The sequence below is a fragment of the Malurus melanocephalus genome, unplaced genomic scaffold (assembly GCF_030028575.1).
Source record: "Malurus melanocephalus ecotype Western Australia unplaced genomic scaffold, MMel_1.1 scaffold_355, whole genome shotgun sequence".
NCBI lineage: Eukaryota > Metazoa > Chordata > Aves > Passeriformes > Maluridae > Malurus > Malurus melanocephalus.
In genome coordinates this window covers 351,766-367,009 of record NW_026623587.1, presented here as the reverse complement: position 1 = coordinate 367,009, position 15,244 = coordinate 351,766, and the positions used below count along the sequence as shown (strand labels likewise).

The 15,244-nt window shown below is 49.6% G+C and overlaps 1 protein-coding gene across 1 annotated transcript; it reads left to right on the top strand.

Annotated features, from left to right (window-relative positions):
• The first annotated feature begins 542 nt into the window (after positions 1-542).
• Positions 543-13,492, top strand: LOC130580690 (ectonucleoside triphosphate diphosphohydrolase 2-like). The gene is made up of 9 exons (XM_057378344.1): positions 543-809; positions 2,956-3,073; positions 4,612-4,762; positions 5,511-5,670; positions 7,080-7,307; positions 8,373-8,645; positions 9,891-9,986; positions 10,972-11,103; positions 11,996-13,492. The coding sequence occupies exons 1-9, from the start codon at positions 696-698 to the stop codon at positions 12,221-12,223; spliced, it is 1,500 nt and encodes a 499-aa protein (XP_057234327.1). The 5' UTR covers positions 543-695; the 3' UTR covers positions 12,224-13,492.
• The last annotated feature ends 1,752 nt before the right edge of the window (positions 13,493-15,244 follow it).

The window sequence follows — 15,244 nt, the reverse complement described above, 5'->3', positions numbered from 1 at the left end:
GGTTATCCTCCACAGAGAAGCTCTCAGGAAGGGGGTTCAGGCACCCCAGAAGGCTGACACAAAGAGCAGCCCCTGCTGTCCCCTACCCACAGCAAGGACCAAGCCAGCCACAGTGTGCTGTGAGTGGAAACCCAGACATCCACGTTTTTGTGTCCCAGTGCCACCTGAAAGTGCCAAGGAGGCAGGTACAGTTGGAAGGACCAGGCAGTGTCCCTGTCCTCTGCTCCAACCCAGTGGACCTCAGGAGAAGCACCCAGCCCACCCTGGAGCCCTCAGATATCAAATAAACCCAGTGACAAGGAGTTTCCCCACTTTGAATTTGGAAACTCACACTGCCAGCTGTGGAATACCAAAGGGATGAGCTTTGCCTGCTTTCTGCTTATTAAACAGCTGAGTTAACCCCACTCTTGTGTTTAGCTCAGCCCCGCTGCCTGGGGCAGTTTCGAGGTTGCAGAGCTCGCACCGGGACGGGCACAGAGCCCTCCTGTTATTTATGGACAGCGGGCTGGAAGGGAGAGCTCCTGACGCATCCCAGCCGGGCCCACGCGTCCTTGTGGTCCCTGTGGCTTGGGGCTGGGCTGAAGTCAGAGCCTGGCCCCGGCCACGCCTTTCTGCTCTTTTTAAAGGTTGTTAAAGCAGCYGCTGTCAGCTTGCTGCTCCACTGCTTCCTCTTTTGTGAAAGGAGAAAGCTCTTCATGTCTTGGCGTGAGCTCCTGCCCCCCTGGCTGGTGATTGTAGCGGGTCTGACTGGCATAGTGCTGCTCTGTGTCTCCACCAAAGATGTGCCCCTGGCCCCTCTCAGGACCAAGGTAAGGGCTCTTGAGGGGTGAGATGAGCAGTTAAACTGGGCTGTTTTGTTGCTTTTGACAATTCATTTTATTAATGAGCAATTACAAACCCAGGAGGGGACTGGAGCAAGGTTGGATCTTTCAACATGCTGTAGATTTTTGAACCAGAAACAAGCCAAGCCCGTTGGTTGCTCAGGGAAAACAGGCTGGAATATGGTCCATGGATCACTAGAGATGCTCAAGGCAGGCTGAGGGGAGGCAGCTCATGTCAGGAGTTACCCCAGAGCAGCAAGGAACCAGTGGTGTCACTGCAGGGAGAGCTAGGCTTCTCTCAGAAGTCAGCAGGAGTGTCACCCTGAACTGCTGTTTCTGTCTAAAAACAAATTGTTTTTCATGTGTTCTCTGTGGTCCTATCTTGATTTCAAAGAGCCAGCATGCTCTAGGCAGCAGGGTCAGGTCTGGAGGGGGTCAATGGCCACAGCTCTGGGGGGTCAATGCCCACAGCTCTCGGGGGTCAGTGTCCACAGCTCTGGGGGATTAAAGTCCACCAGTCTAGTGGGTCAATGCCCACAGGTTCAGGGGTCAATGCCCACAGCTCTGGGGGGTTAATGCCCACCTCTGTCTCTTGATGTCCCCGCTGCTGAGGTGAGCTCAGTGGCACACCATGGTTTAACCCAACACAAGAAGGTTATCCTGTGTGTTYAGAGATAGCACCCCTCCTCCATGTCCCTCTCCAAAACAAAATTGGATTGAAAATCCCCTTACTGCTCCWCATTCTGTCCTTTGCTGGTGTTGAGCTGGGCACAAATGTGGTGATCCCTTCCTTTCTGCCCTGTGCTCCCAGCAGCAGCCTCTCATTTTCTGAAGGAGGAAAAAAATCCTCCACCAGCGCCATCCCTTCCTTCCTCTTCTGCGGCAGCCAACATGTCCCTGCTAGAAATCTGAGCTGTCACTGGTGTGGGTGGGTGCCAGCAGGCTCGGGCAGGGAGCTCCATCCTCCTTCCGCATTTCTGCTCCAGCCCAGCCCTGTCAGCCCCTGGCCTGGGCACCAGGACTGGTGCAACTGGGAGCTCCAGGGGGGCAGCAGGCAGCCAGCTTTGTTCAGAAGCTGCAGCCGGCTCTGTCTGGTGCTGAAGCCCTTCTGGTGGCATTAACATCAACCTCTCAGGAGGTTTTTCCTCCCACTCAGTCACAGCTCTGACTATTTGTGTGTGAGATACAGCTTCGACCACGCACTGCCATGTAGCTCATGAGTTTCCTTCCTGTCTGTGTAGGATATGTCCCAATTTTGGGTCATGTAATAGGGGGGAGAGAGCCCTAGGCTGGTTCTGGGGTTATTTTGGTTGTAGGCACATCCAGGACTGTGCTTCAGGGTTCTCCAGGGGCCTCCACTTGCTCACCCTTGTGTACTGGGAGCAGCAAGGCTTGGTCAGCAGCAAACAGACAAATCATGGGGGCAGAGACAGAGAGCTTTGGCCTGGGYGATAGCAGAGCTGTCAGGGGCTGAGGTGCTGAGGTGCTCATGTTCACTGCTGCTGCTCTCTCTGCCAAGACATCATCTCTGCCTCTGTGGGGCTGCTGTGCTGTGCAGTGTCTGTGCTGGCTGCCACAGCTCCTGCAGCTCTGCACACATTGGGGCAAACCCAGCCCGTGTCACACCAGCGCTGCAGGGGGACACCGAAAAGACACGGGAGTGCTGGGTTCCTCAGAARGAGGAGCAAGCTGCAGCACTCCAGTTCCTGCACAAAAGCCTGAGCAAACCAATCAGCAGCAGTTTGAGTCCCAGAATCAGTGGAGAACTTACATGGGGCCATCTCCCACTGCTTTAGGACCTGTTTTTCCTGAGCTCCAGGTGGCTCAGCTCTCCAGGAAGCCCTCTGCTCGGTTTCAGGAGCAGCTCCAGCACATGCTGGTGTAGGGCTSATGTATTTCTGGGCGTTTCTGCATTCCTGCTGTTCCTCATGTATATTCAGAAATGCAGATGGTTCCCTGCAAATCCTCATCATCYTCTGGCTTCGCCTTCTCTTTGAACATAAAAAGCAAACTCACATAGTGCAGTGCAGGCCCAGGGGTCACCCAGAATACCTATGTACACTGATTAACCCTACCATATCCACCAGCATGTATTCAGTGGTGTTCTTCAGCAGAATATTTTGGGTTTTTTCAGTATGGCATTGTTCTGGATGCTGGCCCATCCCGCACCATCCTGTTCATCTACCAGTGGACAACCACCAAGGCAAACAAGACCGGGGTGATCAGAGGATGCAGTTCCTGTCCTGTGCAAGGTAAGGTGCCCAATTCCTGCTCGGTGGTCTGTGGGACTGTCATGGGATGGATGGAAAAACAGAGACCTGTGCATGGAACAGTGCCACAAATTCCTTGGCTGGTGTACTGAAACAGTGCCTGATGATAGTGAAGCACGAGTTGCTCATTTTCATCATGCCTCCTCTCAACTGAGCAGATTTAGCCACACACAGCTGGACATCAGGCACTTGGCAGTAGCAGGTGTCAGGATTTTGGGGCTGCTGCAGGCAGGGCAGCACATRGAGAGGATTGGGCTTGTCCTGATGCCCACATAGATCAGTGGCAGAGCCAAGGTTGCTGGAGCTTGTCACCCAGGAGAGGCAGTGAACAGAAGTGGAGACAAGCCTTACTGCAGACTGACTCCTGGGTTCTTCTGCCTCCTCCTACCTCTGCCCTGGGCAGTAGGAGGGGTAGTTCCAGGGCAATATTGCTGCAAAGACTCTAATCCCCTGTTTGGCATTTGACAGCACAAGCATGAATTCAGCTTGCCTTTAGGTGTCACATTTCAGAGAATGCTGGGGGTTTCCTCAGCAATTTCAGTCAGTTTGGCCCTGCCAATAGCAGCTGAGAGGGTTTCATGCATTAATGCATGGGATTTTCCTTCCATATCTCTTAATCTTGCTTTGACGTTAAAGTCTGGTTATAGCAGGATGCTGGGAAGGACTGAGCCCTCAGCAGCAGCAGTGCTGTGGGAGGGCAGCTGCACAACAAGAAGAGAATAGGGTTTGTACCCTTGCAGGCTGTCAGCAACACAAAAATCACACACRGARGATGCAAGAAGGGCTCCCTGAAACYTTGCATKTGTCCCTCRTTCAGTGGCTGGGTTCAGAGCAGCAGCTCTGTGAGGCAGTTCGGCAGCAGCAGCAGCAAGAAGAGACCCAGGCAGGTCTCGTGCCCAGGTGTGAGGAGCCCTGTCTGCATGGCAGCACAGCCACAGCCCTGCAGAGGCTGCAGGAAAGCTGCAGCTCAGCCCTGCAAGGGCCCCAGAGAGCAAAGCACGTGGCAAGGGGGTCAGGAGGATGGGGAAGAGAGACCCTTCCTGGGCAGTAGTTCAAAACCAACATTTAAGACSCCATTGACTTGCTGGAAAATGAGTCAAGACCAGCACACAGCTTCCCTCTGCACAGCATTGGCTTCCTCTAGAGCAGGGGTGTGTTGCTTGCAGGCAGGGGTTCAGTGGCTGGAGGGGAGAGGTGACACATCAGCTCCTGTGTGTCCTTTTGCTTATTTTTATAGCAACTAAAGCCACATTTCTTCCTCTGTGGGCTGAGACAGCCTCAGCTGTTGCAGCAGTCATGTGGCTGTATGGATGTCTCAGCTGGCAGAGCTAGGGCAGTCTTAGTGCAATTTGGGATTTCTATGCACATGTGCTTTGGTGCCAGTACTATATTTTAGCAGGATGGATACCTGGAAGAACTCCTTCATTCCACCTGTGACAGGTTCTGTTTTAACCATGTCCTAGGACAGTGATCTCTGGGGTAACAGCTCTCAGTTCTCCATTCTGTTCCKTGGTCCTCAGGTCCAGGAGTCTCCAGCTACTCAGATTCTCCTCAGAAAGSCGGGAAGAGCTTGGAGCCATGTTTGAACTGGGCCCAGAATGAGATCCCAGCAGAGCAGCACAGCCAAACGCCACTGTACTTGGGAGCCACTGCCAGCATGAGGCAGCTGAAGTGAGTGAATGTTGCAAACCCACACCCAGAGATCAGCACCCATCATGGGATCATTCTGTACAGGCATTTCACCCTGTCTGCTCTGCAGTGGGCRCCATCCCTAATCTGCTGGTCAGGTAAACCTTCCTCAGGCCCTGAGGAGAGGAGCATGGCATGGCTGTGTCTCCATCCTGTYCCCCCAGGCAGCAATGAGGGTGCTGCCAGGCTGGGTAGTGTCTACTTCACAATTACAGTTTCACAATTAGTGCTTGGAAAAACACCCGTCRGTCTGGAAGCTCAAGTGTTTTCAGTTTGTGACAGCCCACATGGGCTTGCAGGGTTGTTTCTTGTCAGCAAATTGGAAATGGTAGTGGGAAAGTTCACTTTATSACACACACTTTTGTGGACCCTGTTCTCACTCACAGCATTACTGGAACCTTTGTCACCTTTKAGTCACTGGGGGAAAGTAAGGGCTGCAGGGGATCAAGTCAGTGGATGAGGCCAGAGGATTTCCTCACTGACAGAGGGTACTAAGACCCTAAATTCTCACATGGTGCCACAACTGCTCWAATCATCCCTCTACTGTTCCTGCCTCCAGTGCCATGCAAAGGGAGAGGGAAGCAGCAGCAGGAGTGGGATTGTCACTGTGCCTCTGGGCTACCACCCAAAGCGAGGAGCACAGCAGAAGCCCTGCAGTGTGCCCCCACTGCAGGCTGCTSCTGGCAGGGTCCTGTAACACCAAATGTGCTTCTTTTTCTTTTGTGTTTAGCCTGACCCACCCCATCCTCTCTGACGGTCTCCTTGCAGCTCTGAGTGGCACCCTGAAGTCATCCCCCTTCAACTTTCAGGGAGCACAGATCCTGTCCAGCCCAGAGGAGGAAGCATTCAATTGGGTTGCTGTTAACTACATCCTGGAGAACTTCTTCAAGGTATGGGATGGTTCTCCSTGGGGCACACAGAGCTGGGCTGAGCAGCTCCTGTTAACAGACARCCATAGACACATGTGGGGAGATGGGTAAACCCCTGTTAAACAATGCTTCAGCACAACTTCCATGGCCTTTCAGAGAAGGCAGCTTGGATCCAACACCAGCTGGKTGAGGTGAGGTGGGAAGRCCTGGCACAGGGTGCCAAGAGAAGCTGTCCCCTTGGATCCCTGGCAGTGTCCAAGGCCAGGCTGGACAGGGCTKGGAGCAGCCTGGGACAGTGGAAGGTGTTCCTGCCCATGGTAGGGGATGAAATGAGATGAGCCTTGAGATCCTTCCCAACCCAAACCAGTCTGTGATTCCATGGTCATAACAAGGTTGAAGCACCAAACCTCTATTCTGGCCTTCCATGAACTCATCCATGTTGCCCTAACAGATGTGAGCCTTCCTGGACAGTACATCCAGGATGCTCACATAGATGATCCCACAAAGCCTGGCCATGGGGTATCACCAAGAGCTCCACTGCTCTGAGTCCCTGCAGCTGTAGCTCAGTGTCACTGTCAAACAGGAGCTGCCRCTGTCTGTGGGGTGCTATGGGTTTGCCACTGACATCCAGCTGGCCCTTGGGGTATCTTTGGGAAAGTGGACAAAGAAGTAGATTCTGTTGCTGCCAAAGCAAAAGTCCATCTCACTTCCTCACAGTGAGACACTAGTGAGACCAGGGAGACCTGGTCTGTATTTAGAAGGCTAAGAAAAAGCCATACATTTCAGTTTTCTTGCTTCACCTGTCACTTCTCAAGCCAAAGAATCTCAAAAAGAACAGAAAGAGCAAGAGAAAACTGGGGTAGACTGAGTTATTCCACATCAAGAATGTGAAAAGCACCTCCAATAACCAGCAGCAGGCATACACTAGTTAGGGAATTGTCAGACTGGTTGACAGTACTACAGCCTCCCCAGTCAGACAGCGTTTACCCCAGGTAAACTCCTCTCTGTGCTGCCAGCTTCAGTATTGCCAAAGTCAGTTCTGAAAAACTGGAGGAGATGAAACCACCGGGTTCTTCTAACAGAAGGATCACTTTAGCATTAGGGCAGCACATGAAGCCCGTATCTGCCCATTTGAAAATGTCCCTGCCACTCCCCATCATTSTCTCCACTGTCCCCTGCTCCCACCTGCCAAGACCACTGCCTGGTGCAGCCATCCAGGCTGGAGAGCCGTGTTTGCCCCCACGGGCTGTGGGAAGGCTCYGTCCCAGTGGCTCCGCTGTTCCCTCCAAAGCCACTGGTTCAGCATCCTTATGTCCTGTGGGCAAAAAACAGTTGGGCTGTGGGGCACCATCAAGCTGCTTTGTCTCTCTGTGAACTAATGCTGCGACCCAGGAKTCAAGGATTGACCTCTTGTGTTCTTTTTGGGTCAGTACGACTGGCAAGGACAGCTGGTCCCCTCTGGGAAGGGGATGACAGGAGTGCTGTCCGTGGAAGAAACCTCAGCACAGCTCACTGCTGAGCTGGAARAAGAGAAGCACGCCCCTGAGGAGGGAGTGAGGCTGCAGCTCTACGGGCAGACACACAAGGTGCACAGCCACCGGTGCCCCTGCCATGGAACGGAGCAGCTCCGCAGAAGGCTGCTCTCTGCGCTCATCCAGGTGAGGATCTGCCAAGGGCCACCTGCAGAGCTCCTGGGTACAACAGCACTAAGTGACAGTTGCACAACGTGTGATTTGATGGGCAAAATGTCAGTTATTTTCATGTCAACCCTCTTTAGTAGAGGCTATTTGAGTATATTAAAAATCCCCAGTGCATTTGTAAAACATATTCTCTCCCTCCAGGCAGACACACAGGCACCCATTCAAGGGCTTCCTACTTACAGGTTCTATTTGTCTCCTGTTTAATACAAAAGCACCAAATTGCTCTTCAGAGGTAGCAACATCACCTTGAGGGTGAGGAGAGGCAAGGCTTGCCTTGGCTCTTAGGAACTGCTCCTCCATCCTAGAGTGGGAGCACCCACCCAACTAATTGGGACCTGCTGRCTTTAGACCCAAAGCAGTAATTTATACTCTGCTCTTTAAAAGAGCAGTATTTCATTTTGAAAATATGCAGGTGTTTTGATCCTTCCAAACTTTATTTCACTTGGGAAATGGGGGGGGAGGGAAAAGAGTGGTATAGAATGAGACAAACTCAGGAATCACCTTAGTCTTCACCAAAACTATGTTTTTCATTAATTAACTACCCCCTTGTGTAGTGCCCATCCACTTTCCTCCCTATAAATCTCACTTGCCCTTATTTGAGACCTGAATGTTCCACTTGGACACCAATTTCACCAYAATTATGTGAGGAAATTGCTAGAAATAAGAGGGGTTGAGCTATTTGGAAGGCAGATCAGAACAGCAGCTAGAAAGAGTACCACATGCATGAAATTGTATTTGTGGTCTAAGGAAGGGTGGATAGGGCTGGCACTCATCAACTCTCACAGCAGGTACAGTCCCTGTGCTGGCCCTGAGCTCAGCAGGARCTGGGACCTGGCTGGGCCTCATGGTTGACTCGATGACAAGATTTGGCAAATCTTTCAGAGCCTCTTTGCTTGATCTCAGCATTTTGGTGCTTGGGAAAAGCTGTTCCTCACCGTGTCAACATTCTGTCTTCCTGTGTGAAGCCCCAGGATGCYAATGTCCTCTCTTGCTGCCTCTGTCCTTGTTTTATTCTGCCTCCAGGAGCAGAGAAGTGAGAAAACTGTGTCCAATCCCTGCTGGCCCCTCACCTACTCACAGGAGGTGCAGTGGCAATCAGTGCATGCCRGGCCTTGTGCTGCCAGTGATGACACACAGGACATCCCTGGCCCCAAAGAGGTGTTCAACATCACAGGCTCCAGCAATCCCACAGCCTGCATGGGACTCATGCAAAGGCTGCTCAACTCTTCCTCCTCCTGCAGCTTCTCCAAGCAATCCCTCAGCAGTGGTCTCAAGCCCCTCCAGACCAGGTTTCTGGTGAGTTCTCATTTACACCAGAGTAAGAAATTGCTATGGAATGTCCATGAAATGGGACCAGTTTGATTATTAATAAACACAGTGGGAACTGCCAGACCATGGCACTCTTGCCCTCTCCCCCTCATTGCCACACAGCTTTTCAAACATGGACCCACAGTGACCATGGTGGAGATTTCCTCATCCATGTCTCCTCAATGTCTGCTGCTGAGACCAGCTCTGGGGCTCCACAGCCAGCAGGGATGGGTCAGTCAGGAGTTGTGTGCTGAGCAGGTCTTCCCACACCAGGTCTGTGGTAAAGCTGGAGATCCTCTGCCCCTCCCTTAGCAAATATCTGGTCATGCTGTACCACAAGCACTCTTCTGTCTGAGACCCCGGATTTAGTGTCCAAAGTCATTGGATTGTTAARCCAGGAGCAGCTCAAGATCTAGGACAAACTGAGTGCATTTTCAGGGAGGGTGGTTACAGACATTTCCCCAGCTGCCTGCTCCTGGGTGCCCCATGGACATGGTGCCAAATACAGGGATCATCCCCCTGTCCTCAGCACTGGTGAGGCCACACTATGAATACTGGGTTCAGTTTTGGGCCCCTCAGTGCATTGAGGGGCTGGAGTGTGTCCAGGGAAGGGAGGGGGAGCTGGGAAGGGGCTCAGCCTGGAGAAAAGGAAACTCAGGAGGGACCTTCTGGCTCTGCATAAACCCCTGACAGGAGGAGACAGCCAGGGGGGTCAGGCTCTACTCCCAGGTAAGGAGAAAAAGGACAAAAAAAAAAAAAAGCCTCAAGTTGTGCTAGGGAGATACTAATGTTGATATCAGGAAAAAAGTTCTTCACCAAAAGGGTTGTCCAGCCCTGGCATAGGCTGCCCATGAAAGTGATGGGATCACCATCCCTGGGGGGATTTAAAAGCTGTGTAGATGTGACACTTGGGGACATTTAGTGGTGGGCTTGGCAGTGTTGGATTAATGGYTGAGCTTGATTTTAGACATCTGCAACCTATATGATGTTAGGATTCTGTGATCAGTGTACTTATCCAGGCAGGGCCTGGATGCTGGGARCAGACCTGTTTTCATCTCCAGACAGTCACAGAGCTGCTCATGTCTCTTGAACCCTTCCAAAGCACTGGAACCAACACTGCCCACCCTGGCAATGCACAGTCACTGTCCCTCACTGCCCTGGGGGTAATTTCTGGTGTGCAATGCAAGGACAGAGCACAGTCCCACCTGATGATTATTTCTGCTGCTCTTGTAGGTGGTTTCTGAAGCCATGGACTTCATGAGAGGAACTGTACCCTCTGCTGACTTGGGTCAGGCTGTCAAAAGGCTGTGTGGGATGTCTGTCAAAGAGGTAACTGTGGAATAACTGTGTGCAGGGTGAGTGGGAAGCAAGGAACAGGTTATTGCAAAAGCCCTCAGGGCTCAGACTGACAGAGCTGTAACTTAGTGGCTCCCTTAGAGAAAAATTTGGATTTGCCTGGATTTTGTGGGATTGGGTTTTTTTTTGGGGGGGCAGGTGCAGTTTAGAGGTCTGGGGTTTTTTTTTACTTTGAGGAAATAGGCTCCACTTATTTTCCTTCCTCTCAAATTCCAGCTGCTGCTGGTAACASCTGGACCTAATTAAATGAAAAGCCACAAATACCTTTTACCTTTTACTGCATTTTATGAAGTAAACAGGAAGGCTGTCTACTTACTCCTGTACATCACCTTGGTCTTGCTGTTATCCTTCTGTCCTTAAGTGCAAGGGACACATCCACTTAGACTCCGGGGTTGTTCCCATTTCACCTGGGCCCACAGAGCCYGGGACAGGGGGAATTTGTCAGTTCTTTCCCTCATTTGCACTTTCACTGATGGAACTTCCACAGTAACATTCAAATGGGACAATTTCTCCAGGGTTTGTTAATGAGGCAGCAATGTCCAACAAACAGTTCCCTAAAGCATTCTCATGTGGAAGGAGGAGAAGGATCCCAGTGTTCCAGTTGGGAGAARGGCTGCAGTATTAGCTCAACCGAATTAGAGAGCAGGGAATCAATCCTACCAGGCTATTCACCAGTAAGGCAACCTTGCTGACAGTCCTGCTGCTCTTGCATCTGCCTGGCCTAATAAGATGGGGGAAAAGGCAGAAAAAGATGACACAGGTTCCCATCCCACAGCCCAGCGCGTGCAGGAAATGTGGCCTCAGTTTGCAAAGGACACAAAACCCTCCACCAGTCCCACAGTTAGTCCCAGTGCAGGAAAGGTTAAAGAAGGCCTGAAATTCAGCTACTGAGTATTTACTTCTTTTCTTTTTTCCCCCTGATCTTTTTTTTTTTTTTTTTTTTTGGAAATGGCACCAGCTGATCAGGGAGTCCCAAGCAAGCCTGGATACACTTGTTGATTACTGCACTGTGTCTGCCTTCATCCTTCATCTCAATACAACAGGATATACACTTGACTTTGACCTGCCTGCTTGGACTGCATTCCAGAAGGTCAGTTCCTACAGTACAGTGCTCCCAGTTACCAGGGAGGACTGGTTCCAGTACAGCCAGCCTGTTCCCACACTGACAAACCCTAACCAGCCAGGCTTCTCCAGCAGGATGGTTTTGCAAAATGGATTCACAGTTGTGATAAGGGAAAAAAACAGTGTCAGAGAGATAGAGATGTCACTTGTCCCCACTGAAAAACAGGTAAAAAAACTTATCAGGATCAGCATCAACTTTAGAAGTCTGAGTTGACAKGGAAGGAAGTACAGCTTGATCTCCACTTAACACTAAGGACAAACTGCTGATAATGTTTCCTGAGCCAAAAAATGCTTCCCTACCTCTTTGCAACTATCTTTATACTTGCAAGGGTTGATACATGCCTTATCATCATAGAATCYTAGACTGCTTTTGGGTTGGAAGAAAACATAAAGATCATTTAGTTCTACCYTCCTGTCATGGCAGAGASACCTTCCACTGTCCCAGGCTGCTCCCAGCCCCAATGTCCAGCCTGGCCTTGGGCACTGYCAGGGATCCAGGGGCAGCCACAGCTTCTCTGGGCACCCTGTGCCAGGGCCTCCCCACCCTCCCAGGGAAGAATCTCTTCCTAATATCCAATAATCTAACCCAGTATCTAATAAGGCCTGAAATTGCTWTGTGAAGCCCTTACGGACAGGGGGATTTGATTCACTAAAGAAAAGAAAGAAGAAAACTTGTTCCCAGACTTTTTCACAACTCACCATCAAAGCCATGTTCCCACTGAGCAGGGCCACATGGTGACCATCAGAGAAGGGCAAGGTAATGAGGAAGGTCCAGGGTCCCCCAGTAAGCCAGGCACAGAAACAMAGCTGGGGTCCAGGCTGTCTCCTTCTCTTCTGACCTCTCCTTTTTGTTTCAACAGATGGGTGGTAGATCATCTGGCTGGACTCTTGGTTACCTGCTGAGTCTGACCAACACCATCCCYCAGGACAGCCCAAGCTTCCTCAAGGGGATCGAGCCAGGGGTCTGGTGCTTGCTGCTGATCCTCTTCGTSGTGCTGCTCATGGGCTCTTTCATGCGCATCTCGTACCGAGTGATGGTCAAGGAGAACAGCTCCAGCCACAGGAACAGCAGCGTTTTTGATGACTGAGTTTTCTGGGACTCAGGACTCTTGTCAGAGCACAGTTAACATGGTCCAGAGAGAAATCACAGAGGTTTAAGTCACTGGAGGCTGGACATGATTTTTCTGCAGGCCTCCCAGAGCCTCAATGTCTTATTTCAACTTGCTGGTACTTGCACTACTGTACTTTGAGACAATGGATCCTGCTCCACAGGAAGTCTGTGATTCCCAGTGGATGGTAAGCTATTCRTTCTCCAAACAAGAACAGCCTGCATGGCTCTTCCTTGGCCTACAGCTGGGATTACTCATGTTAGACATGAAACTTTGCCTYTGAGCAGGCAGGCCCCGAGCTATTATGAAGTCAATATTGACTAATCCTGTCAAATCAGGAGAGGTGGTGTCTGAAAAAAGTGCTCTGTCCTCTTCTGTGCCAACTTGAGAGATGATACCTGCAATATTGCCCCTAGTGAATACTGGAAGAGCATTAAAACACAGTCAGAATATAACAGCCAACTGCTTCCACGAGGGGAAATGGGAGGTAYTTTCTGCCTGATCTGTCTGTGCTTCCATCTTAGTGATGATGGCCATGAGTCCCTTCCAATGAACACTCCTGCTGAGCAGGAATCCTTCAAAACCAATCCTACTTAGTCTTGGTCTTCACAAAATGTGCACAGGATCAAAGGAGAAACAAAGGGCACAGACACACAGCTGAGTTTTTATCTCTCAGCTGAGTCATGGCCATTCAGGGTTAAAATTGCCAATTTAAACCCTTTAGCCGGGACTTAAATGAACACATTTAATTTCACATTTCCTAAAACTGGACTCATGCTGGGCTGAGGTTCACCTGTTTGTTCATTTGCACTGACCTGCTTTCCTCACTGACTTTGGAAGTGTCTCAGCTGACACTGTCCTTTAGACCAGAGCAGACTCAGGAATAGAAGCTTTCCTAATTGTCACTTTCATATTAGATCATGACYAGAGTTGCTTTGTAATGTAATAATCAGGCTTCCCCTGGGACTTGGCAGTCATTCTGGCTCCTCTGGTCTGCTCTGGATGTTGGAAAGATGAGGTGCTGTACAAATTCTCAGGTACTGTGAAGAAAAGGGATCAATTCAGACAAACACTGTCCTTTGACTAAGGCATTTAGAGCTCACTTCTCAACTGCTTCAGAGACTTAAAACACACAGGCTGTTAAGAGCCTCAGGGAGTGTCTCCAAGGCTTTTCAGACCACTTTAAACAGAAATGTAAATGTTCACAGATGCAGTGATGTGCCTTGCAGGATTTTTAAAGCTGCCATGGCACCTTTCAAATCTGATTATTCGTCCCTCGTGTTCCCAACTGATATATAGGACACATACACACCATAATATTGGGGTATTCATACATTTCCAGGCCAATTAGTGAAAGCTTGGAACCTGTCAGTCAAGTTTGGAGGGGTGTGGAAACAGACTTAAGCTTCATATTCATTTCTTTGAGTTGCACGTTAGATATTTTTAATTATATCTTGTCATTAMAGATGTTTTAATAGACTGGCTATGTTACTCTTGGCAAAAGATCAAAGCGGGGGGAGTTATTGTGAACACAGAGCRTTTCAGTGAGCAGGATGGGGGTGTTGTTTTGCCTCTACTCAAGAGCTGTTTTGCTGTGTATTTTTGGGGTAYACATGAGAACCCCTGAAGGCACTTTCTTTCCAGTGAAATAAAAAGATTTTAGATAAGCTGACTGCTGGTGTTGAGTTGATGAGAGACGTGCCTATACWCCTTTTGATGTGTTCTTTGCTCAAACTATCTGAAGAAGGTAGGAGGAATCCAGGCAAGGTGGCATAGAAAAAATAGAGGTTATCATGGAGTCAGCAGTATCAGGGAAATTCCTGAGACTTCATTCATCCTGCACCTGGAAATGCAATCCTTTAAAAGAGCTCTGGCTCTGTGATCTGTCAGCATAGTGGTGAGCTCTGGGATTCCTGGCTGAGATTTKGAACCTGCCAGAGAAGAATCCTACCAAAAATCCTACCATTGTCAGAGATGGAAACAAGTCAGGGAGATGCCAGGAACCCCTGGACTCCAGGTGCTCTGGCCTGCACCCTTTAGAATTTAAATAGATCACAGGGTCCAAGAGAAAAAGGATATAGGCCAGAACTTGCCCAAGCTCTTGTTTAGAAGCTTTGGGACTTCCACACTTAATGAGTGGTAATTAGGCAATGAGCTCAGCGTGGCCTCCTGACACTTCACTTTTGCCTTGCACATGCCACTGAATTAAACCCCTGACCCTTGAACCACCCTGACACTGAACCACTGCTCTGCCATGCAACAACCCGCACCCACTTCTTCTGACAGACAAAACCATTTATAGATCTATCTACTAAGTGATAAAATAGATTGGGAGTTTAAAATTGAAGTGGTTTTTTTAGTAATAAAAAAGGCATAAAATAACAAAGTGGGAAACCTATGCAAAGGAAGGAGAGTAGTATTGGTAACAGATTCCTTCCTTCCAGCACTCTATACAGCAGCTCATTCATGTCAGCCCTACACAAATTTGCAGAAATAATCCCCAGATTACCTGGACAGCAAAAATCTACTTAAAAGGAGACTCTAGAAGAACTCACTCACATTGAAAACAAAGATGCTTGCAGGTCTTCAGTTACAATTCAACTGTGGAAATAATAAATAATGAGAAACGTCTAACTGCCCATAAATTCTTTATACATAGGTSCTTCGCTTCTCACTCAGGCTGAACCATGGGAGAGATCTTCTATAAAATAAAAATGTCTGTTCATGTGCAACTGCAGTTCTGCTGCTGTCAGCAAATACCAATAAGAAGGAAATTAAAAGTATTAGATTAGTACTAGTAGAGAAAGTAAAGCGCTTTCTCTGTTTTAGCTGCAGACACACAACAGGTTCACTGACCTGCTCCTGGCTATTGGGGCCTAAATGTCATTCAGGCAAGTTTTTAGGAGTCTATTAGCTCCCAAAGCCCCATGGATTCTTAACCAGGACATCCCATCTGGCTTGTACCAATGAATTCCTATGAGTATTGAGGGAAATAAGAGT